The sequence below is a fragment of the Lissotriton vulgaris genome, chromosome 8, assembly GCF_964263255.1.
Source record: "Lissotriton vulgaris chromosome 8, aLisVul1.2, whole genome shotgun sequence".
Taxonomy (NCBI): Eukaryota; Metazoa; Chordata; class Amphibia; order Caudata; family Salamandridae; genus Lissotriton; species Lissotriton vulgaris.
In genome coordinates, this window is record NC_141696.1 from 476,001,857 (window position 1) to 476,028,082 (window position 26,226).

The following is a 26,226-nucleotide window of genomic DNA, read 5'->3' on the forward strand; positions in this document are numbered from 1 at the left end:
GACAAATGTAAAAATCAGATGAGAAAAGGTCATGGATCCATGAGACATTTGCAAACCAGTTCCTCAAAATATTTTCCGAACAGCATGCTCAAACCCACCACCACATATGTCGGTTTGGTACCTCAATGTGATCCCCACCTAGACAACAAATAATGACCTAGAACTAATGGCCGCTGCTAATCACCATACCAGCCCTTGCACTACATTGCGCCAGTCCTCCACATAAAAACAACCATATACACTTCAGATCCTAGCACTTTAGCTGTGGCCCTATGCTAAATCAAGGGAAAGCACTTGTGTTAAGACGACAACAAAGTCAATGCAATTCAAACTCTCCATATCAGTACAGGAGGATGTATGAAGTTACAACGCATACATTTACATCGCGGTACATTACATCGCTGTTTTTACAACGCAAGTCGATACAACGACTTGCGTTAGAGGGCGCTGGCCTTAGGAGTAGTATAACTTACTATTCCAACTCCAGTCTACTTACAGTAGGGAAGGTGTTGGATAGTAAATTATACTATTCCTTGGACTATAGCGCCATCTAGCGCAAGTCATTGTACCGACTTGCGTTGTGAAAACCGCAATGTGATAGTATCGCAATGTAATCCCTGCGTTGTAAACAATGTTTCCCGTACAGGAAACCAAAGATACCAGGGAGGGCACATCCAAACCACAACAATTGACTCCATCACTGCCAGATTCCTGGAATGGTTGTCCCACAACACAGCCACAGCTACAAAATATAAGATAATCAGAAAGGCACGCTGCACAAAAAGGGACTACACAAGCAGCAATCACACCGCCTCCCATCCCTGGACAAGTGAACTCTAACTCCAGCCAAGTTACTGACTTGAGTCGGTGCCACCAACTTCTGAAACCAGCAACAAGCCAGTAATTCATGACATCTCTGACATACCAGAGCCACACTCCGTGAAAGAAACCACCCACAGTACTTGAATGGTAAATGAAAACACCTATAAACGATGCAACTGACAAGCACCCGAAGGTCCTGAGTGATTGCTCTTCTTTCATCCTTTCAGATATTATGCAACGCTCTTCACAAATGTAAACATAAACAGCCTGCAAGTGAAACAAAGCTGATGGGTCTTTTGTGTTTAGTGCAGAATTTGCCCCATGTTCCATCAACAATGGTGGCTGTTCTCAGCTCTGCAGCCCGACTGAACAGAAAGGAATAGAGTGCAGCTGTCGAGAAGGATTCCAGCTTCTGGGCGATGAAAGAACTTGCAGAGGTAAAGCAGGGTACATTAATTCTGCAATAGTATTTTATGAACTACCGTAGTTTGCTTTTAAATATTGTGATGTTGTTGTACCAAAGAATATCGGTAGCAAAAATATCTTCTTTCAATATTGTAATATTGTGTCCTAAATATCTTTTTTTTTAAATTATCCCATTGAGTGTAGATTTTCTATTGCTAGGTCCAATGTGGCAATATTTTTGTAAACAGTATTTTTGACTCGATATTTCGATCACATGATATTTTGGATACGGTGTTCTGGTTTGATGTGGACAACTATTGTAAACTGCTTGCATTTTAGTAGCATAGAAGATGAAAACTTGGGGCATATTTACAAGCCCCTGTCGCCGCCACAACGTCACTTTTTCTGACGTTGTGGTGGCGATAGGGGCTTTGCCTTATTTACAAGGCAGCGTTAAGCCACTTAACATGGCTTATTTATTTATTTATTTTATTTTTAGAGTTTTCTATAGCGAGAACATGACCCAGATTGGGGTATCAGAGCGCTTTACAAAAAAAGCCGAGTAAGTGTAAAAACAATTGCAAAACAAAGCAGGGATAATATCATAAGCATTTTTAACAACTTTCAGCAAGTAACAGAGACGGTACTAGAGATGATTTGTTCGGAGCAGTGGGAACAAGTTTGAGTACGAGTAAGTCATAGAGGGGAAGGTGTCATTAAGGGGAGTGTAGAGAGAAGTTTAAAGTAGTAGACTGGACCAGTGGCTTGCAAGTCAGTGAAATAGATGATGTGCTAGTAGGGCCTCATGCGATGAGGCAGGTGCGGAGCTAAGGGAGGAATTTGCTCATTAGAATGATTTAGCTTCCCTTTTGAATAGTGGTGGAGAGGAGATGTTTCTGATGCATGGGGGTAGTGAGTTCCATATTCTTGATGCCGCTCCGGAGAAAGATCTGTCGGAGGTTTTTTTGTTACTAAAATGAGGGGGTTTCAGGAGTGGGTTGTCGGAGCTCCTGGAGTGTCTGTTTCCTCCAGATAAAGTGAGTTTCTGGGATAGGTACTGGGGGGTGTTGTGGTGAAGAGCTTTGTGGGTGTTGCAGGCCATTTTTAGGTGGCTTCCAGCTTCGTAGGGCAGCCAGTTGAGCGCTTTCAAGTGTGGTGATATGTGGTCAAATTTCCTAGATCCTGTTAGGAGTCTTGCTGTTGCATTGAGACAGGCCCTTAGAGGGGCTGTAGAGTTTTTGGGCAGTCCCGCAAGGGTAGTACAGCGGTACTCCAACCTTGATATGACTAAAGCCTGAACTGCAGTTTTGAGATCAGGGTTCTTGATGAATGGGTTAATTTTTTTGAGATTGCTGAGGTTAAAGCGTGCATTTTTAGCCAATAGGTTGGTGTGTGTTTGCATGTTAAGGTTTTTATCCAGTGTAATTCCAAGCAATTTGGTTGAGTCCACCAGAATCAGAGCGCAATTTAGAGCAGAGATCATCTTGGTCCATTCCTTTATCTCCAGAGAGTTTTTAGGGGAAAGATTAAGAGAAAATCATTTTTTTGCGAGTTTAGCTTGGGGAAGTTGGTCGTTAACCAGTGGACTGCCTTTTCGAGAGCTTGATTCATCGTCTTTTTCTCTTCAATGGAAGTGATCTTGATGTAAAACTGAGTGACACCGCGTACATGTGGAAGGAGATATTCGCCTGCTGTAGTAGTTCAGTTAGTGGTTCGACATTAAGGTTGAATAGTGCTGGGGAAAGGGTTGAACCTTTTGGTACTCCTAGTAGGTTGGGTGAAGCGTCAGAGAGGTTTATATTCACTATGAATGATTGCGTTCTGTTTTCCAGAAAAGATTTGAACCATTGAAGTCTGTGCCAGAAAAACTCATTCTATTTTCCAGTCTTCTTAGAATTCATGATTGTCCATATTGAAGGCTGAAGAGAGGTCGAGCAGTACTTGTAGACAGATTTCATTGCGGTCAAGAGCGAGGTGGGAGTCGTCTACTATATGCAGAATCGCTGTTTCTGTGCTATGGCCGGGTCTGAAACCCGATTGGCAGTCGTTCAGTAGTTTGAAATCCGCGATATGTTGGTTCAGTTGTTGCTGAACACATTTTTCCAGGACTTTGGCTAGCATGGAAATCTTGGTTATAGGTTAGAAGGTATTAGGGTCGGAGGGGTTTGCTGTTGTTTTTTTAAGATAGGGGTGACTTAACCAATTTCAAGGCAATCTGGGATGTGGCCTTGAGCTAGTGAGGCATTGATGATTTTGGTCCGGAGAGGGGAGATAATATGGTGGATGTGGGGTAGGCAGTTAGAAGGTACAGGTAAGGTTTTCGTGATGTCTCTGGGATCATAACGTTTGAAGGTAGACCAGTGAGAGTTTTTTTGGGGCAAAGATAGATCAAATGGATTAGGACTTTCATCTTGAGTGTTCTTTAGGGTAGCTGAGTTAATTGCTGCCATTTTTAGCTCAAGCTTAACACTGCCTTGTAAATAAGGCCCCCTTTCACACTATAATCAGCATGAAAGGGGCAGGCCATGGGTGTTGTGGTGGGTGCTCTGCTGCAAAACCCATTGATTTTGACGCTGCCCCATATTTACAAGCGTGGCGTAAATATGGGGCAGCGCCATAATTAAGACCAGTGAAAACCTGGTCTTACCCTGGCGCAACGAGGAGAAATGTTTAATTTCTCCTAGTTTTTACTCTTTCCATGTGTGCTGCGTTGTGCAGCACACATAGAAATAGCAAAAAGCCATTGATTGTTTATGTGCAGGAAGGTGTCCCTTCCTGCACATAAACAATCATTAAAAAAATGAAATTACATTTTGCAACTTCTATGTGTGCTGCATTATACAGCACACATAGAAGTTACAAAACCCATTTCAGATTGTTTATGTGCAGGAAGTGACACCTTCCTGCACATAAACAATCTTCCCCTGCAGTGCAGGCACCCTTGCCCTATGGTGCAAGGCTGCCTGTGTTGGAGCTAGGTGGCTAAATTAGATCTAGAGCAGGGGGAAACGCACGGCTGCATCGTATCCTTATATATATGGTGCAGCCCTGCATTTCCGAAGTGACGGAGCATGGCATTAAGCCAAGGAGGCTAACGTCACGCCCGCCACTTCCTCGTAAATATGCCCCCTTGTTCGTTGTGCACAATTTAGATGGTGAGTATAGTGATAAGAATACATACATTTATTTGTTTCAAAGCAGCTCTTTATTGTATCTTTCAACATGTTGAGCATAGTATGGACATTCAAGGGCACCAGAAGTAAACAATCAGTACAAATAACATGTCCTGGGACCACAGGGTACCAACCCCCGAAAAGAACATAAAGAAAATCCATGACTCACGTCCCGCATACATAAAAGGTACCCATCGAGAAAGGCCACGGACCAGAACCAACCCAGTCCCCAAACAGTTCAGAGGGTGATGTGTACATGGTAATGACTGTGTAGGATTCCTATAAGAAGTTGAGTGTACAGAAAGAGGAGCAAAAACATGGCAACAAGTCTCAAACATGCGGAAAACCCATAATGTCTGTGGAATGAGGATCGCCTGTGTGTACCTCGCAAGAAAACACCATGGTTTTGTATGTCTCAGCCATCAATGGAGGAGGGTAAGGTCAACCTGCAGTTGATGTCCAACTGTGCAGTGAGTATGTCAGATGCCCTAATGGTGGTCAGTAACGTCTTATCACCCTCAGAGTGCTACAACCATGCCAGGACACACCCCGCTTTGTTGCCCTCTGCATGCTATTTGGCAACATAGTCTGTATAGTCCAGCTTCTCAAGTCTGTCTGCCAGAGCCCTATAATACGGACTGAGAGAAGTAAGTTCTTCCAACTATACCACACTGTCCCCTGCCCAAATCTCTGCTGCACAGATTGCTGCCTCTGTGGCCGTCAACTACGCATGTAAGGTGAATTTCACAATATATTCAGCCTTAATAAAGAGGCCTCATGTTACCACCTTAAAAGCGGCCCACTCCGCCCCCCGGCGGTCACAATACCCTCATTAAACGCAAAGTACTGGAGAACATGTGTGCCCATGGTCTCATAAAACTGGTTCTCCGGAGTGCCTTGGTTGGAAGTCTCCACATGGGGATTGGAGTCTGTCGCCTACCCCACTGTAAAGTACCAAGAGGGGATTATGGTCTGACAACGTAACAATCTAAGCGCTGCATTTGACACGGTGGACCATAAGATCCTGATCCAGCGACTATTTATCTTGGGAGTGAGGGACACTTTGTTGGCTCTCCTCCTTCCTTAGGGACAGAACATTTCAGGTCTGTGAAGGGAATGTGCGATCGGATCTTTTCCCCCTCCAGTGTGGGGTTCCCCAGGGCTCTTCATTGAGCCCTACACTCTTTAACACATACATGGCCCCCCTGGAGGATGTGGTCACTCCCTTTGGGATAAAAGCCGTCACATACGCTGATGACACCCAAATGGTTGTGTCATTTTCACTAGAAGGTGACAAACTCAAAAACCTCCATGACTGCCTAGAAGGAATCCATGCCTGGATGCCTAACTCAAGGCTTAAACTTAAAGGCTCTAAAACCGAGCTCATGCTGCCGGGACATCAAATGTCATCCCTCCCCACCGCTATGTGGCCATCATGCCTAGGACCCCTCCCGCAACCCAAGACTGAACTTAAAAGTCTAGGCTTCTGGCTGGAACAAGACCTTTCTTTGAAAACGCAGGCAAAAAAAACAGCTGGTACCAGTGTGGGCTTACTCCGTTCAACTAGGAAGATTCTCCCACTACTCCCCGCACAATCACAAAAAATGCTCACCCAAGGTCTAATCTTATCAAGATTAGACTATAGCAACGCCCTCTTCTTGGCTGCCCCAGAATCCACTATCAATGTTCTTCAGAGAACACAAAATGCTGCTGCAAGGATTCTGACAGGTACCTCCCGCAGAGCATCAGCCAAACCTGCCCTAAAGGCACTTCATTGGCTGCCAATCCGTGAAAGGGTCAAATTCAAGGCTTTATGTACTACACATAGAGCCATGCAAAATCAAGGACCCCCGATGCTGAAGACCATGCTCTTTCCATATAAACCCAACAGGTCCCTGCATTCCGCCCAAGGTAACCTGGCTACCGTCCACAGAGTCAAAAAAGCCCGCACTGGAGGGCGTCGCTTTTCGGTTACAGCCGCAACTTTATGGAACGCCCTGCCAACCCAGCTACGTGCCGAACCTAACCACATGAAATTCCGGAAGCTACTCAAGACCCACCTTTTCCCGCAATAACCCTTCCCCTTTCCTCCTCTGCTTCCACCCTCATTTGTTAATGCAATCTCAGCGCTGGGACGCTCCCGGGCAGCCATGCGCTATAGAAATCCCGCATTCATTCATTCATTCATTCACAACGTGCGACCCAACTATTGAGCAGACATGAAGCATATGGCCCTGGAAGAAGTGGGAATATTCCGGCATGAGAGAATTCAGGGAGAGCCAAATGTCTCTGAGCCTACTATGTGTCAACCAATCTTCAAAGGAGTGCGTGGTCTGGGCCGCTTGTGTGCTGTGGAGCAGAGGATTGGACCTATCCATATGAGTGTCATGCACACAATTGAAATCCCCACCCCATATGCTCGGTGAATGGAAATCATGGATCATCACTGGAGTGAGGTTATCCAGGAAATTGAACTGACCAGGGTTGGTTGCATAGAGAGCTACGAGAGCAATAGGCGCGCCATCCAACTTCCCTTCAACCACCACATGACACACCTCAGGGTAGGCCCTTTGGCACATGATCTGAAGTGGCACCACAGGTGCCACCCAAATCAATATTCCCAGAGCATATGCCAAATGGACAATACCCACAACTTGTCACCTCCATTGGCTTTGCAAGCAAGCCACCTCCACATGTGTCATAAGTGTATCCCAGAGGTATGCTATGTAAATGTGTGTGTGCTTCAGATAAGAGTATACCTGATGGAGATGTTTGGGTGTCCCCATCCCCCGCACATTCTGGGATGAAAAGTTATAGGTGTTGGGGAAATCAGCAACGTGGGAACTCATGCGTGAGACATTTGCCCGCCCTTCAACCCCCTTTTAGTTGCACACTCTCCTTCCCCTCCCCGGTGACACATTAGCGATTGTACACAGACAAACAAACAAAAAAGGGCAAACATGGTAACAAAAACGCCAACTTCCCACCTCAAGTCAAAGCAAACACAAGCCCCAAACCAATAACAAGACTTAAAAAACTAGGCAGAACACCAAGATCGGGGATGGAATATCCAGCAGTGGCAAGATTGTGAGGGCCTGGTTTGCCCACCATACAAAAGTCATGTGACACCCTCACCCACAGGGAGGGACAGCAAACCAATGAACAAAACCACAACAAAGTATATAGGATTCCAATTCAAATCACTTGGTCCGCAGTCATCGAGATGAGGGCAGGGCTCGCCCGCAGTACAGGAGGAATGTCAACCAAGGTGTGCGCCTTCTCCCCCTCCAGCGAGGACACAGACTGAATGAGTGGGACCGTCATGTGGCTATAGTGAGACTACAGTTCAGCAATCTCCAGAGCCCTCCCCCTCACAGCCTGCTCCTTCTAAGGTCTGCCTGCCCCTGGGTCACTGTCGACAGCGCCACCACTGGTGCTGCCCACCAATATTCTCTATGTGTTGCGGTGGTGGTGGGACCCCCTTAGACTCTAGCCATTCCAAGGCCCCAGTCTGCGATGCAAAGAAACATGTAGTTCCTGAATCCAGGACTCGCAGCTTGGCTGGGAACATAAGGGTGTAGTGGAGTCCTATTTGCTGTCGCAAGACTGACATAAAAAAATCCCTCCTGGGACTGCAGATTGGGTATATAGTTTGGATAGATATTCACTGGGCTGTTCTCTTCCTGCCAGGGGCTCTTTGTGCGCACAACCTACAGGATGTGGTTGCGGTCCCGATAATTGAAGAGCAGGGCCGGACTGGGAACCGAAATCTGCCCTGGTAAACTGCTCGGCCCGCCCCCCTGGGAGGTACGGGGGTACGGCCGAGCTGTTTGCCGATATTGCTGGCTCCCGGTAACAAAAATGGCCCCTGAGGGGTCCAAAACCGGCCCCCACCATGGCTTCCCACCGAGGAAACACCCAGTGCCCTCTACAGCCAGTTCAGCCCTGTTGATGAGCGTGCCACCACCGGACAAGGCGAGGCCCCTGGGGTAGGTGGTCTACCGGGGTACCTGTGGGTGCACTCCACTGAGAAGAAAGTAAATATCTTTGCATCAAGCACAGTATAAATCAGCCAGTCTTCAAGAAAAAGGTCCATGTTGGGACTCTCTGCTCCCTCTGAGAGCCCCACTATGCGGATATTGTTGCACCTTGAGAGACCCTCTAAATCATTCACTAGTCTGCAAAACACTGCCACCTCTGCTGTCGGGCCTTCAGTTGGGATTGCATGTCCACCATCTAGGGGCAAAGGGCAGTCAACACAGATTCATTGGATTCCACCCTAGCTCTCAACGTGGCCTGGTCGGCCCTAAACAGTCTCATTTCAATTTTTAAAGCATCCAGCTTAGGGTCCAACATAGCCTTGACTTCCCTAATGGCCCCTAAAAGCTCATGAACCCTTTCCACAGATGAGGGCCTACCAGTGCCTAATTTGAGCCTGGGTTTCCGGTTTTCAGCACTGGCACTTAATGGTCAGCACCAGCACTTAATTGTCGACACCATCACTTATGACAGCTGCTACAAGGAGGCGCTGTTTGTATAATTTCGAGATCAGCAGAACAGCAGCTGTTTATTAATTTAGTATGCCGGCTTCTCGGTCCACAGACATGACAGACCTAAGAGAAGATACACGGGCTTGTGTTGATATATTGTGGCACCTTGAACCTGAGGGGGTAGTCCCTGCATTAGTATGTGAGCCTTTATGTTTAGTACAACACTATTTTAAGTAACAAGCATTGGAATGCATGCTCCTCTATCATCCTACTGGACTTAGAGGCAGTTTTTTTTTACAACATAGGGTCCCTCCTAGAGGCCAGTGCTTGTGAAAGGAACTTCACCTTACTAGGTGATTTTAATTTCCACCTAGATCATATTTCGTACAAGGACAAAGCAACTCTCCTAGATACATTAGTGTCCTTAGGGCTCACACAAACATTATATACCTATACACTTAGCTGGACACGCATTAGATGTCTGGTTTACTGATAATGAGCTGATTACTATCAAAGAGCCTAATCTGACCATTGCGCTATTATAGTTGAGATAAAATTGTTAGAATGGTACATAAAAATAAGGCTGTGCCTTCCCAAGCAGTCTTCGTCCTGGAAAAACATAAACAGCTCCCTCCTTACCCAACAGTTAACTAATACTCAGCCCGAGTTTTCTCCTGACGCACAGCAGGCCCCATAAAGCTACACAGATTGGCTTCAGGCCACTTTCTCTAAATTAGTTCCATACACAAAGATCTCCAAAACTAGGAAACACCCTCTGCTTCATGGTTTTCAAAGGCTCCTAGGCTTGTAAAGCAACAATGTAGGAGACAGGAAAGACGATGGCGGTCACCTTATGATCTCCAAGAGAAAATCAGTTACTAGCAGGTTCTGGCAAAATATAAACATCTCCTAATTAAGGAAAAGAGTGTTTACTATATGCAGCAAACAGACACTGCCAAGGATTCAACCAAACAATTGTTTCACGTGGTGTCTAAACTTGTGCCCCCACCATACACTCATTCTGGCTTCTCTTCACAAGCTTTCTGTGACTTGTTACCACAATATTTCCAGACCAAAGTAAACCAAATTTATTCCAAGTGTTGCATCCAATCCATGTAACACTCTTTTCAGATATACACTCCTGGGAGACAGCTGCGATCACTAGGGGCAAACCTTATGACCACTTCTAGATTTTACAAAGCCAGTTGGGGAGGCAGATGTTTTGTGGTCAGTACTACTAAATTACGGAACAATCTGCCATCCCATATCAGAGCTCTGCCCACCCATACCTCTTTCAGAAAAGAGCTGAAAACCTGGCTCTTTAATTAAAATTCTCCTTCGTGCGCAGGTGTAGACACCGCCAAGATACCTCAGGGGATATGTGAGCTTAATAAATTGCTGTAACAGAACATAACATAATAGTAAAAAAAACTAATACATGCCACCCAAGCTAATTTTATACTTTTGGTGCCTTGAATAGGCTGTAGCAGTGTGCTGGTTAGTAGATATGTACGTACTGTCATTGGCAACACTGGCAATGGGCGGTGCAAGCTGCTGAGGCCTCCTGACTAGAGCCCTAGCACTTCTTTTTTTACAAATTAAGCACTGGGGCCTACCAGCGGACCCAGGGGCAAATGCACCCACTGTGGCATCTGACGGAGGATCGGAAGCCCTTGCGCTCTCAGGGTCCACCCGTCAAACAAAGCTGCTTGACCAAGCTGGAGAAGGTAGGTATCGACATGCAGAGCAACACAGGCCAGTGAGGTGTCCAAACACCCTAAGAGTGGAGCCCCCAAAAAACCCCTAGGGATGTCACACACAGTACTCACATACCCTCCCGATAAGAGGGTTCACACAGCAGAAGTTGCAGTCCAAGGAGATGTTTACAGGGTTCGTAACGCAAACACAACAGGTGATGGACCGAATGTGGATCAATGTCACACACTCACCCCAGTCCAAAGATCTGGGCCCAAATCCATCGTTATTTTGCACTCCACACTACCCTGGGTTAGACAATGGCGATATGCAAATCAGCTCTGACCCTGTGCCCCATGGGAACAGTCCAGTCCGAACTACAAAAGCCATGTCCTTCCCAGAACGGAATCAAGCATCCGAGGACCGGACCGGTTTCGAGGTAACACCTCTCATCAGCCCGGCTAGCTTGACTCCAGTGGTGTGGAGTGCCTGGGACCCACGTCTGGGCATCCCCAGCGCACTTAGGGCGGAAAATGCAAACACAACAGGTGATGGACCGAATGTGGATCAATGTCACACACTCACCCCAGTCCAAAGATCTGGGCCCAAATCCATCGTTATTTTGCACTCCACACCACCCTGGGTTAGACAATGGCGATATGCAAATCAGCTCTGACCCTGTGCCCCATGGGAACAGTCCAGTCCGAACTACAAAAGCCATGTCCTTCCCAGAACGGAATCAAGCATCCGAGGACCGGACCGGTTTTGAGGTAACACCTCTCATCAGCCCGGCTAGCTTGACTCCAGTGGTGTGGTGTGCCTGGGACCCACGTCTGGGCATCCCCAGCGCACTTAGGGCGGAAAATGCAAACACAACAGGTGATGGACCGAATGTGGATCAATGTCACACACTCACCCCAGTCCAAAGATCTGGGCCCAAATCCATCGTTATTTTGCACTCCACAGCACCCTGGGTTAGACAATGGCGATATGCAAATCAGCTCTGACCCTGTGCCCCATGGGAACAGTCCAGTCCGAACTACAAAAGCCATGTCCTTCCCAGAACGGAATCAAGCATCCGAGGACCAGACTGGTTTCGAGGTAACACCTCTCATCAGCCCGGCTAGCTTGACTCCAGTGGTGTGGAGTGCCTGGGACCCACGTCTGGGCATCCCCAGCGCACTTAGGGCGGAAAATGCAAACACAACAGGTGATGGACCGAATGTGGATCAATGTCACACACTCACCCCAGTCCAAAGATCTGGGCCCAAATCCATCGTTATTTTGCACTCCACACCACCCTGGATTAGACAATGGCGATATGCAAATCAGCTCTGACCCTGTGCCCCATGGGAACAGTCCAGTCAGAACTACAAAAGCCATGTCCTTCCCAGAACGGAATCAAGCATCCGAGGACCGGACCGGTTTCGAGGTAACACCTCTAATCAGCCCGGCTAGCTTGACTCCAGTGGTGTGGAGTGCCTGGGACCCACGTCTGGGCATCCCCAGCGCACTTAGGGCGGAAAATGCAAACACAACAGGTGATGGACCGAATGTGGATCAATGTCACACACTCACCCCAGTCCAAAGATCTGGGCCCAAATCCATGGTTATTTTGCACTCCACACCACCCTGGGTTAGACAATGGCGATATGCAAATCAGCTCTGACCCTGTGCCCCATGGGAACAGTCCAGTCCGAACTACAAAAGCCATGTCCTTCCCAGAACGGAATCAAGCATCCAAGGACCGGACCGGTTTCGAGGTAACACCTCTCATCAGCCCGGCTAGCTTGACTCCAGTGGTGTGGAGTGCCTGGGACCCACGTCTGGGCATCCCCAGCGCACTTAGGGCGGAAAATGCAAACACAACAGGTGATGGACCGAATGTGGATCAATGTCACACACTCACCCCAGTCCAAAGACCTGGGCCCAAATCCATCATTATTTTGCACTCCACACCACCCTGGGTTAGACAATGGCGATATGCAAATCGGCTCTGACCCTGTGCCCCATGGGATCAGTCCAGTCCGAACTACAAAAGCCATGTCCTTCCCAGAACGGAATCAAGCATCCGAGGACCGGACCGGTTTCGAGGTAACACCTCTCATCAGTCCGGCTAGCTTGACTCCAGTGGTGTGGAGTGCCTGGGACCCACGTCTGGGCATCCCCAGCGCACTTAGGGCGGAAAATGCAAACACAACAGGTGATGGACCGAATGTGGATCAATGTCACACACTCACCCCAGTCCAAAGATCTGGGCCCAAATCCATCGTTATTTTGCACTGCACACCACCCTGGGTTAGACAATGGCGATATGCAAATCAGCTCTGACCCTGTGCCCCATGAAAACAGTCCAGTCCGAACTACAAAAGCCATGTCCTTCCCAGAACGGAATCAAGCATCCGAGGACCGGACCGGTTTTGAGGTAACACCTCTCATCAGCCCGGCTAGCTTGACTCCAGTGGTGTGGTGTGCCTGGGACCCACGTCTGGGCATCCCCAGCGCACTTAGGGCGGAAAATGCAAACACAACAGGTGATGGACCGAATGTGGATCAATGTCACACACTCACCCCAGTCCAAAGATCTGGGCCCAAATCCATCGTTATTTTGCACTCCACACCACCCTGGGTTAGACAATGGCGATATGCAAATCAGCTCTGACCCTGTGCCCCATGGGAACAGTCCAGTCCGAACTACAAAAGCCATGTCCTTCCCAGAACGGAATCAAGCATCCGAGGACCAGACCGGTTTCGAGGTAACACCTCTCATCAGCCCGGCTAGCTTGACTCCAGTGGTGTGGAGTGCCTGGGACCCACGTCTGGGCATCCCCAGCGCACTTAGGGCGGAAAATGCAAACACAACAGGTGATGGACCGAATGTGGATCAATGTCACACACTCACCCCAGTCCAAAGATCTGGGCCCAAATCCATCGTTATTTTGCACTCCACACCACCCTGGGTTAAACAATGGCGATATGCAAATCAGCTCTGACCCTGTGCCCCATGGGAACAGTCCTGTCCGAACTACAAAAGCCATGTCCTTCCCTGAACGGAATCAAGCATCCGAGGACCGGACCGGTTTCGAGGTAACACCTCTCATCAGCCCGGCTAGCTTGACTCCAGTGGTGTGGAGTGCCTGGGACCCACGTCTGGGCATCCCCAGCGCACTTAGGGCGGAAAATGCAAACACAACAGGTGATGGACCGAATGTGGATCAATGTCACACACTCACCCCAGTCCAAAGATCTGGGCACAAATCCATCGTTATTTTGCACTCCACACCACCCTGGGTTAGACAATGGACTGGACTGTTCCCATGGGGCACAGGGTCAGAGCTGATTTGCATATCGCCATTGTCTAACATGGCTTTTGTAGTTCGGACTGGACTGTTCCCATGGGGCACAGGGTCAGAGCTGATTTGCATATCGCCATTGTCTAACCCAGGGTGGTGTGGAGTGCAAAAAAACTATGGATTTGGGCCCAGATCTTTGGACTGGGTTGAATGTGTGACATTGATCAACATTCGGTCCATCACCTGTTTTGTTTGCAATTGCCGCCATAAGTGCGCTGGGGATGCTCAGACGTGGGTCCCAGGCACTCCACACCACTGGAGTCAAGCTAGCCGGGCTGATGAGAGGTGTTACCTCGAAACCGGTCCGGTCCTCGGATGCTTGATTCCGTTCTGGGAAGGACATGGCTTTTGTAGTTCGGACTGGACTGTTCCCATGGGGCACAGGGTCAGAGATGATTTGCATGTCGCCATTGTCTAACCCAGGGTGGTGTGGAGTGCAAAAAAACGATGGATTTGGGCCCAGATCTTTGGACTGGGTTGAATGTGTGACATTGATCCACATTCGGTCCATCACCTGTTTTGTTTGCAATTGCCGCCATAAGTGCGCTGGGGATGCTCAGACGTGGGTCCCAGGTACTCCACACAACTGGAGTCAAGCTAGCCGGGCTGATGAGAGGTGTTACCTCGAAACCGGTCCGGTCCTCGGATGCTTGATTCCGTTCTGGGAAGGACATGGCTTTTGTAGTTCGGACTGGACTGTTCCCATGGGGCACAGGGTCAGAGCTGATTTGCATATCGCCATTGTCTAACCCAGGGTGGTGTGGAGTGCAAAAAAACGATGGATTTGGGCCCAGATCTTTGGACTGGGTTGAATGTGTGACATTGATCCACATTCGGTCCATCACCTGTTTTGTTTGCAATTGCCGCCATAAGTGCGCAGGGGATGCTCAGACGTGGGTCCCAGGCACTCCACACCACTGGAGTCAAGCTAGCCGGGCTGATGAGAGGTGTTACCTCGAAACCGGTCCGGTCCTCGGATGCTTGATTCCGTTCTGGGAAGGACATGGCTTTTGTAGTTCGGACTGGACTGTTCCCATGGGGCACAGGGTCAGAGCTGATTTGCATATCGCCATTGTCTAACCCAGGGTGGTGTGGAGTGCAAAAAAACGATGGATTTGGGCCCAGATCTTTGGACTGGGTTGAATGTGTGACATTGATCCACATTCGGTCCATCACCTGTTTTGTTTGCAATTGCCGCCATAAGTGCGCTGGGGATGCTCAGACGTGGGTCCCAGGCACTCCACACCACTGGAGTCAAGCTAGCCGGGCTGATGAGAGGTGTTACCTCGAAACCGGTCCGGTCCTCGGATGCTTGATTCCGTTCTGGGAAGGACATGGCTTTTGTAGTTCGGACTGGACTGTTCCCATGGGGCACAGGGTCAGAGCTGATTTGCATATCGCCATTGTCTAACCCAGGGTGGTGTGGAGTGCAAAAAAACGATGGATTTGGGCCCAGATCTTTGGACTGGGTTGAATGTGTGACATTGATCCACATTCGGTCCATCACCTGTTTTGTTTGCGATTGCCGCCATAAGTGCGCTGGGGATGCTCAGACGTGGGTCCCAGGCACTCCACACCACTGGAGTCAAGCTAGCCGGGCTGATGAGAGGTGTTACCTCGAAACCGGTCCGGTCCTCGGATGCTTGATTCCGTTCTGGGAAGGACATGGCTTTTGTAGTTCGGACTGGACTGTTCCTATGGGGCACAGGGTCAGAGCTGATTTGCATATCGCCATTGTCTAACCCAGGGTGGTGTGGAGTGCAAAAAAACGATGGATTTGGGTCCAGATCTTTGGACTGGGTTGAATGTGTGACATTGATCCACATTCGGTCCATCACCTGTTTTGTTTGCAATTGCCGCCATAAGTGCGCTGGGGATGCTCAGACGTGGGTCCCAGGCACTCCACACCACTGGAGTCAAGCTAGCCGGGCTGATGAGAGGTGTTACCTCGAAACCGGTCCGGTCCTCGGATGCTTGATTCCGTTCTGGGAAGGACATGGCTTTTGTAGTTCGGACTGGACTGTTCCCATGGGGCACAGGGTCAGAGCTGATTTGCATATCGCCATTGTCTAACCCAGGGTGGTGTGGAGTGCAAAAAAACGATGGATTTGGGCCCAGATCTTTGGACTGGGTTGAATGTGTGACATTGATCCACATTCGGTCCATCACCTGTTTTGTTTGCAATTGCCGCCATAAGTGCGCTGGGGATGCTCAGACGTGGGTCCCAGGCACTCCACACCACTGGAGTCAAGCTAGCCGGGCTGATGAGAGGTGTTACCTCGAAACCGGTCCGGTCCTCGGATGCTTGATTCCGTTCTGGGAAGGACATGGCTTTTGTAGTTCGGACTGGACTGTTCCCATGGGGCACAGGGTCAGAGCTGATTTGCATATCGCCATTGTCTAACCCAGGGTGGTGTGGAGTGCAAAAAACGATGGATTTGGGCCCAGATCTTTGGACTGGGTTGAATGTGTGACATTGATCCACATTCGGTCCATCACCTGTTTTGTTTGCAATTGCCGCCATAAGTGCGCTGGGGATGCTCAGACGTGGGTCCCAGGCACTCCACACCACTGGAGTCAAGCTAGCCGGGCTGATGAGAGGTGTTACCTCGAAACCGGTCCGGTCCTCGGATGCTTGATTCCGTTCTGGGAAGGACATGGCTTTTGTAGTTCGGACTGGACTGTTCCCATGGGGCACAGGGTCAGAGCTGATTTGCATATCGCCATTGTCTAACCCAGGGTGGTGTGGAGTTCAAAAAAACAATGGATTTGGGCCCAGATCTCTGGACTGGGTTGAATGTGTGACATTGATCCACATTCGGTCCATCACCTGTTTTGTTTGCAATTGCCGCCATAAGTGCGCTGGGGATGCTCAGACGTGGGTCCCAGGCACTCCACACCACTGGAGTCAAGCTAGCCGGGCTGATGAGAGGTGTTACCTCGAAACCGGTCCGGTCCTCGGATGCTTGATTCCGTTCTGGGAAGGACATGGCTTTTGTAGTTCGGACTGGACTGTTCCCATGGGGCACAGGGTCAGAGCTGATTTGCCTATCGCCATTGTCTAACCCAGGGTGGTGTGGAGTGCAAAAAAACGATGGATTTGGGTCCAGATCTTTGGACTGGGTTGAATGTGTGACATTGATCCACATTCGGTCCATCACCTGTTTTGTTTGCAATTGCCGCCATAAGTGCGCTGGGGATGCTCAGACGTGGGTCCCAGGCACTCCACACCACTGGAGTCAAGCTAGCTGGGCTGATGAGAGGTGTTACCTCGAAACCGGTCCGGTCCTCGGATGCTTGATTCCGTTCTGGGAAGGACATGGCTTTTGTAGTTCGGACTGGACTGTTCCCATGGGGCACAGGGTCAGAGCTGATTTGCATATCGCCATTGTCTAACCCAGGGTGGTGTGGAGTGCAAAAAAACGATGGATTTGGGCCCAGATCTTTGGACTGGGTTGAATGTGTGACATTGATCCACATTCGGTCCATCACCTGTTTTGTTTACAGGGTTCGTAACAGCAGTCACAGGCCCTGGAAGTCTCCATCATTCAAGAACGCTCAATACCACTTGATAAAGACTGCAGGGCCCTCAGCCCAGTCTGCCCTCCATGACACCAGGGCAATCAACAAGGTGCCTACCATAACATGTGCGCCCCACTCCTCAGGCAAGCAGGGCACCATCCATCATCTCGAGCAAGGGGGGGTAATACGGGTTGATGCTGTGAGGCAAAATGCGACAAGGGCTCAAAGGCCCAGGGATGACCATGTAGGCCAAGTTCAGGTAGGGGAGGGACCCCAAAGTCTATGCCCACCCGTGGACAAGTGAGACAGCGCAGGGGCCCAAAACAGCAAAGGGCACGCCCCACTCAGATGGGCAGGTTACCATCTATCCTCTCTGCAGGGAGGACAATGTGGGCTGATGCTGTGGGGCCCAATATGACAGGGGCCCTACAGCCCAGGCCCAACCCCTTGGACCAAGTCCAGATAAAGGAGGGCCCTCCTAAACTCTCTGTGCACCCCTTGGGTAGGCGGCACGGGGCGAGAGACCAAAGTAGCTAGTCCGAGCACCCTTGCAGAAAAGAAGACACCACCTGTTTTTTTGTTTTTTTTTAATCCTCATTTCACCATTGGCAAACACAAATGAACACTAACAGCCCTAGTTGTGTCCTGGGCGCCTCGGGCTGAAGTTATTGCTTTTGCCTTAGGCCGGCCTGCCCATTTTATCCAGGGCATGGTGTAATCATAGGACCCGAGGCTTTAGACCAACCTCATTTCTTTTCCCCACTCCAACAAGGGACCACACACCATACTATTTACATTTTGTGTAATGCCAGCTTCAAGGCGTGCCATTCTCAATACAGCTCTAAGCCAATTCTCATACGGGGGGGCTCGGGTCTTTCCAGATCTTACAAATCTCTCTGCGGGCAACAAGAACAAGGTTAAAAAATAAAGCCACCTGTGTTTCCCCAAACCTACAAACAAAATTCGTGTCTAACCCAAAAAAAATTCTAACTGTGTTCAACTTAATTTTAACCTTATAAATGCCCTCCAAAGCTCTCTCTACATTGGCACAGAAAAGATCTAAACTGGGACATTCATAAAACATATGGATGTCGTCGACCTCCAGTAAACCACATCTAGGGCAACAGCATGGTGAAGAGGCAAACTTAGATATCTTTTTGGGGGTGTAATATAACCTGTTTAAGACAAAGAAATGGTTTTTCTTAAGAGAAGCAGTCCTAACAAATCTGTAAAGATAGTGGAGAGATGTTTCGTATAGTGTGCTTGAAGCAGCCTCTAAGGGAGATGAATTCCAAACAGTATGCAATGGTGGTATATGCCCTTCCTCAACCTCAAGCATGCTTCTATACCAATAACCCACTTCTTTTTTCTTATACCCAGGTGTTAAAAGGGCGGATTCAATGTCCCAATTGCCACAGATGTTAGGCTTCTCTACAGAAAACCAAGAACAAAGTTGTATATATTTGAATCTGGAGAAAGAATCTCCAATCTTTAGCCTCAGCACCTCCCAAGGAAGGACCCCTTGGGAAGAAGACACCACCTGTGCCTGCCACTGGCCTGTTGATATGGGGCTCACCCTGTCCCCAGTGTGGCCAGATCACACATAGCCCCAGCTGCGGCCTAGCTGAGGAAGCCACCACGCCCACAGGGACTTCTCGCAGTCGCCACAGCAGCCCATTCCCTGTTGCCGCAGAGACCTTCAGGGTCACCCTCACAACGATCAAGTGGGGGTCGTCGGTCTCCAGGATGATGTTGGGTGGGCGAGTCATGCGGAGCTCCTTACCGCATGTCTGTCCCCTACGCCATCTTGGCCATGCCACAATACATTAAATTTGTTAGAAAAAAAATACAGCTTTATACTACATTAAACTGATTGAAAGATGTTTAGAAAACATTTGCCACGTTGAGGGTGGTTCAAGTATGCCTTTGAGGATGCACCACTGTCACACAGTCGAGACTATTCACGAAAGTGACTTACCCTGAGAGTAATTTTCACTAGTATTTTTTCTCTTACACTTTTCAATAACCGTACTACTTTTGGCTATTCACCACTTAAGAGTGTAAATCTGGTCAAAAGTGTAGCCCTACATGTCTACATCCCTTGAACTAGACGGGGAACCATATTAACAAGTGTAAGTTACTTCAGCCAAAATGCAGACGCAGTAAGTCTAGCACCACCCACTGACGCTGCAATACCTTCCCATACTAAATAATGGGGGTTGGAATTTAAATAGAACTTCATCTGGAATAATGGTATATTAAAAATTGGTATTTTAACATTTAAAAATATATACTTTTTAATTGAATACTAAAAAATAAATAGAATTTAAAAATAAATAGAATTTAATGATAAACTATTTTAATACAATTTTTGTTTAACCCCTTGCATGCTTGTGACGGAACTGTTCCGTCACAAGCCTCGGGTGAGCTGTGCTTGTGACGGAACAATTCCGTCACGGCCCGCTCGCTGCGCCTGCGCGGCGCGAATTCCGCGCCTGCGCGGCGCGAATTCCACGCCTGCGCTGACGATTTAATGGGCGGGCGGGTTCGTGATGAACCGTTCCGTCACAAGCACAGCTCACCCGCGAGCCGTGACGGAGCGGTTCCATCACAAGCACGGAACCGCCGCGCGGCCGCCCCACCCTCTTAGCTCTGCGGCGGAATAGCCGCCGCAGCGAAGGGGTAAAAAACAAATGGAACTATTTTTTTTTAAAACTATTAAATTCTTTACACAACATTCTGTAATTGTTAATACACAATAAGTAAACATAAACATTTTACTTTAGATGGGATTTAAAAAAAAATTTACATTTAATTTAATATGTTTAAATGATTGTACTAATTACTCAAAAAATAAGTTAATATTTTAAAGTTACTACCATAACTTTTCACTTGTAGGTGGAGGTCTACTCCAATTGGAGGGGTAGTTCTCTGTACTGAAAAGTATATCAAAAAGAATAAAAGTTTACTTAAAAATGTATATATTTTAATGTCAAATATTCATGTAAACTAGTTTTTCCTTATTTACTTTTGTTGTAGAAAAGTTAAGCATTACTAACAAAATTTAAATTTAAAATGTAGGTGTTTGAATATATTAAATTAAATCACAATTATTTTTCCGAAGTTTAAATTATAAAACATTCCCACTTAAAGTAAGAACCTTTTTATTATTAACTAAAAATTATTATGTCATGTATAGAATTGTAACTTTAGTTAAATAAAAATAGTGTTAAATTACTTTTTCAGTTTAAAAAGGATAATTAAAATATGTTAGATTAAAAAATATGTTTTATTTTTCGATAATTTCTAGACATTAAATTCTAATTTTTTATATTTTTAAATAACTTAATTTCATAAAACGTTATTTCCTATTTTAAGTCCCTTTCTCCATTCATTTTTATGGGAGGGTGATGCAGTAACATGGTTGGCCATTTATGGTGCTGGACTTACTCCAGCTCTAGCTGGAGTACAGGTGCTACTGTTTTGGGCCCTTTTTGGCTGCAGTAAGCCCGTGAAAAGGAATGAGCTTACTCTTTTGTGGGTGCATGCATGTCCTTCCATTAACCTCTTACATTTTATAGTACATATTCCCCATTTTCCAGCCAATCCCATCTGCTCATGCCACATTTACTACTAAAATGTATACTTACGGGAGGAGATCTCTGCAAAGAAATAAAATAAGAAATGTCGAGGCAGAAAATCCACATGTAGGTTTGTGAACATCATTTTGTAGTACATTAGTAGTCCTATTCTAGTAGTACTAAGTTTACTACACAATGCAGTTTGTCAATAGGGATTATGTCTACAAAAATTTCAGTAGTTGCCATGAATCCATCTCCTTCATTCTGAAAGTTATGGCACTGGCCTCCTTTCCTATGATGTGAGAAACCTACCCAAAAATGAGTTCTTAAACTGTGCATTAAAACTTTTCTTTCTGAACGACATCTGCTAGTGGACAAACAAAGCAAATTGTAAGGGGTCTATTTACAAAATATATTTTGTCGCACATAAAGTAGTACTGCAGTAGTACTGTTCATATACTACAAAATCCTATTCATAAGCCTACACGAGGAGACCTCTGCATCTCGTATCATTTCCATTTGGAGATCATCACAAACATGGCGGAGATCTCTGTACACATAAGTATACGATTTAGGTATGTATGCAGTAGGGACCAAGAGGAGTGGTAGGAAAATGGTGAATGATTAGTCAAAAATGGAAGGGATTTAGGGAATTGTAAGGAGGGGGTTCAAAAGTGCTTCTTATATGCCATATACAATGAGCTATGGAAGGTCTCTCAACACAAAGCTTATGAAAGACTGCGTGAGATTGATAAGATTAATCTTGGAAAGGCTTTGACTTTTTTACAACATGAGCAAACACAACTCCGGTCTATTGTACTACTAAGCTGGACACTTCAAACCTTACGTTCTGGCCATGTGCGGTGGTGTTATATTAATAGCACTAATCTGTTTTCTTCATATGACCTAACGGAAATGAAAGATATTAATTGAATAATTAGCTTTGTTACCTTTCACTGTGGCTGAGACACCGTCCACAGATTGGATAATCCATGGATATAATACCCTACCAGTCACAACTTTCCAATTCCAATATTGTCTACAACATAACCGGGTAGGCAGATATGAAGCGTTAGAGGAAGGATTTGTGCATGAATACTGGGAACTACCTTTCAAGTTCAGATGCGGGAATGGGGATACAGACGTTTTTCTCAGCGCTTCCGACTAAGAGAATGCTTTGAGCGGGTCCTCAGTATGCAAGGACATTTCACTTCATGGGCCTTGTAATGCGTCAGTTGTGAACTTGTCCTGTTATCTGACGGCTCTCTGGCTGCTGTGATTTACCCAGTTTTCAAGCTACTCTCTTCTAACGTGAGTTATTTGATGCTGAATGATCAAGGCTGCTGTGGAATGGAACCGGGCATCACTTACCTGTTAACGGTTAATTACATAGTCACTTGTTGCACACAAGTACTGTTTACACCTGCCCGCACAGTTAGGGAGGCAACGCTGTGGCCTTCGATACATGTTTCTGACATACGCTTTGATTCACTGAGCAAACAGAAAGCCATGCTTTTTCCAATGGATGTGGCTTTAACATCCGCCAGAGAGACGTTTGATCTCCAGGTAGCGGGGTCCTCATACGAGAAATTGACGCTACTTCATACTAACTTCTGACTGCATTTTGAGGAGCTGGTCCATCGTATCTTTAACGTGTCTGATACAAAGGGAACAGTGCACTTTTTTAAATGTGTTGGCTCTTGATGGTTGTATGACGGAAGAACGTGTTCTTCAACCCCGCATACCTAAACAACGTGGCCTAAATAACGACTGCATCTTAACCACGCAATGCTTTACTACACATGCCTTTATGACTTAATTTTGTGGTAAAGGCATGCCTAGTAAAGGGGTATGTGTGGATAAGGTTGCCAGCCCCCTCCCCACCACCCTATGGTACAAACTCTGCCCGCCCCCTCCCGCCCTGAAGTGCAAATAACCCTACCCCCTCCCAAAATGGTGTAATTTGGGGCAATGGAGATAATTCCTTATATTTCTCCTCAGGCATTATGTTTATCGATGCACCACTGTCTATGATAAAAGCTATTGAGCAAACATTTATTTTCAAAGTAATCTTCGTAAAATGTTTGTATGACTTTGGTGCTTTGGCATGTCGACTTTCTTTGACCGACATTTTTCCTAACAAGCAGCCAGCCCAACACACAAACATTTCTCTGAGGTAAACATCAACATGGCACAAAAATCTCCTCACTTTCACTTGCTATTGAGGCGGAAGAACTGTTTGACGATGATTTAGATAATGATCGACTTCGATTAGTGTCAATTTTCCTCAATCAATGTCACTGCTAGGCCTTGTGGGAGTGCGTAGAATGTTGATTTTGGAATGTTCTGGAGGTAATTTTGTTTTTGCACCATGATGCACTTGCTTTTTCATTTACTTTGCAAACAGTCACAAAATGGCTCTCTTTTTCACAGCCTTTACATATCTGTACAATGACGGGACATTTACCTTTGTGTAAAATGAATATCCACATCTGAAAAATAACTTCTTTTTAAGTGTAGAACTCACTTGGTGTCCTTCAGTCTTTTGCTTCGGCTCACTTTTTATACTCAGGACTGATTCACTCTGGACACCTCCGGCCTCCATGTCAGCCGTTTATCTTTTAGCACGCTACTCAGCTCTGGCAGCCATCAACACTCACTCCAGACTAAGGGTTTCTCTCTGCATTTATCATCTGAATGAATCTGACAAGCATTCATCAATAACCCTAAGACGCATAGCTCCTTCATCATAAAACTCATTCAACTTACACTGTTTGATGAGTGTATCGAGTCTCTCAGCAAATTCAATAATGCTTTCACCAACTTTTTGGTGTTCATGACTGAAAATGCTACTTTTTTAATCAACATTATTTGGTACTAAAGTGAACTTGAGTTTCAGCATTTATTTATTCTGACAGTATGTCATTTCTTCATCAGTTTGCGGCATTTTCTTTATGACTTCTTTCACACGATGCCCAGCAAGATTTTTGAGATGCTTGATAATCTTTTTGTTAAGCATTCTCTTCAAGTGCATCAATTAAATCATCAAATGTTTCTATCCAAACAGTCCAGCTATTGCCAATATTTAGCTTTTTGGTGGTATCGTACGGTGATGGTGGGTTAAGGAAAACATCAGCATTGTATACCAGTGTGGCACTTACTGACATCGCTGGTGGACCACTTTGACTTGGTGTAGGCAACTCCTCTGTGAGAACTTGTAACGTGCTGGCCTCTGACTCATCTTTAATGATAGCTGGAAATGTGACTTTCTTTGCTGCCATCTGAAAACTGTCACTATTTCAACAGTCGCTCTCAGCTCTTTACTCTCCAAAGACCTGGGAAGTTGTTCTGAGAGCCACTCAGCAACTTTGTGAATGAACTGCTTCGGGTGTGGACAGCTCTGCAAGCACAACCCCGAACACTTCTCCTTCAGCCAACTTCACAGAGTGCTGTAGTACGATGACTTTCATGTATTCAGGAAGTCATCTATTTTTTTTCATCTTAATGGCAATTTGCAATTTCTGACACCTGATTGATCTCAGCCTTGTAGCGCTCATGTTTGCAGCGTTATTTTGCAAGTTATGATTATCAAAGACTGCGCTTCATAAACCGGGTTGAATCCGCCTTCAGCATTAACACTCCGTATAATGTACAACTTTATTTTGAATGGCAGCGCTGTACCTTTATGTATGGACTGACCAATGGGCTCTCGAGCATCGACATATAGATTCTTTGCAATACTTCTGTTGTCTTCACCGATATACAGCTGATGGAGTTGCACTTTGACTCCACATGCATGAAGCATCGCGTACATCCTTCGACAGCGACACAAGTGGCACACAAAAGCAGCTTGCTTGGACCACAGCAAACTCTCTAGGTGAGCACAGTCATTCTCCGGATTACTTACCCCATCCTCATTGCCATTTGAAGCGTTATCCCCAGCCTGGGTACCCACTAATGACTACGCCACACACAGAGCTTAGTATTACACTTCTTTATTCTTCTGTGTGTAACTGTGAACTCCACATTTTAAAACAAGTTTTAACTTCATTGTGCTCTGGCATGTACGTCACAGCTCAAGGAGTCTGTTAGGAGCCAAAAGGGTTCAGTTATTAAACATTGCAAAACACTGCAATAAAATGTTTTTGATGTGAACAGGGATATTCTGCTCCCCTTCCAGTTTAGCTCTCCACCCTGTTTGGGTCTGCAGTATGCACCTCCATTTACGGATTTTCTCGGCCTTCGCTTCCTAAAATGGAACCCACGGCCCCCATGCTACGTACTATTACAGGCACACATACATGAAGTCCTTAGCACACAAGAGCATGTGACCTCTTCACAAAGCTACATTTCTCCCAGGTAGGTCAAGCAATTTAAAAGAATGATTCCGTAAGCTCCACTTCTATGACAGTGGAAACAGCCCAGCTAATTTACTGTTCACCCATCGGGTATGCTGCCACCACCATGCTCGCATTCTGTAACTCTGGGTGAAAGCGGTAGCCCAACCCACTATGATGGAAGCACTTATGCCACCCCTTCTGGTCTATGGTAAACAGCAGTTCCTTAAGGTAGGCTTAGGTCACAGTACGCACAAATGATTTATGCATATGCATGACCAAATTCCTAACCAGTGTTTCAGATCCAAGTGCAGTTGGGGGACTCTTGGATAAAGTGCATGTCTGTTACCATGAAGGGAACTTTCCTGCCCCAAAAGTCTGACCTAACTATAACTACACCATGACTACCACCAGTGTATAATGTTATATATATATATATATATATATATATATATATATATATATATATATATATATATATATATATATATATATATATATATATATATATATATATATATATATATATATATATATATAGATATATATATTCTCCAGAGTGTTAGTTTCCACGGGGAAAAAAACCTTTGGCCACACCAGGAAGCTTCGTTAAAATTGCCTTTATTAAGATGAGACAAGCGGCTTGCGGCTCAGTCCTTGACATGTTTCGTTCCGCCTGGAACTTTTTCAAAAGGTAAGCCTCGCTCTATGTCACTCCCCAGTCCGATGTTTTTTATGCAATTCATTTGCCTCCAATGGCATTTATTTGTGGAATCACTTCCTGTTTGAGATGCATTTTGGGACTTGTGGTCGTGTCTTACTCCGTGACCCCTTGATTCACAGTCCGA

General features: G+C 46.5%; 1 protein-coding gene across 1 annotated transcript in view; it reads left to right on the forward strand.

Annotated features, from left to right (window-relative positions):
• Positions 1-26,226, forward strand: part of LOC147697200 (uncharacterized) — an 80,059-nt gene that overhangs the window by 6,285 nt on the left and 47,548 nt on the right. Inside the window, exon 2 of the mRNA XM_086933309.1 lies at positions 1,134-1,259. Within this exon, the coding sequence (XP_086789435.1) occupies positions 1,134-1,259 (126 nt within the window). The remainder of the gene's footprint in view (positions 1-1,133; positions 1,260-26,226) is intronic.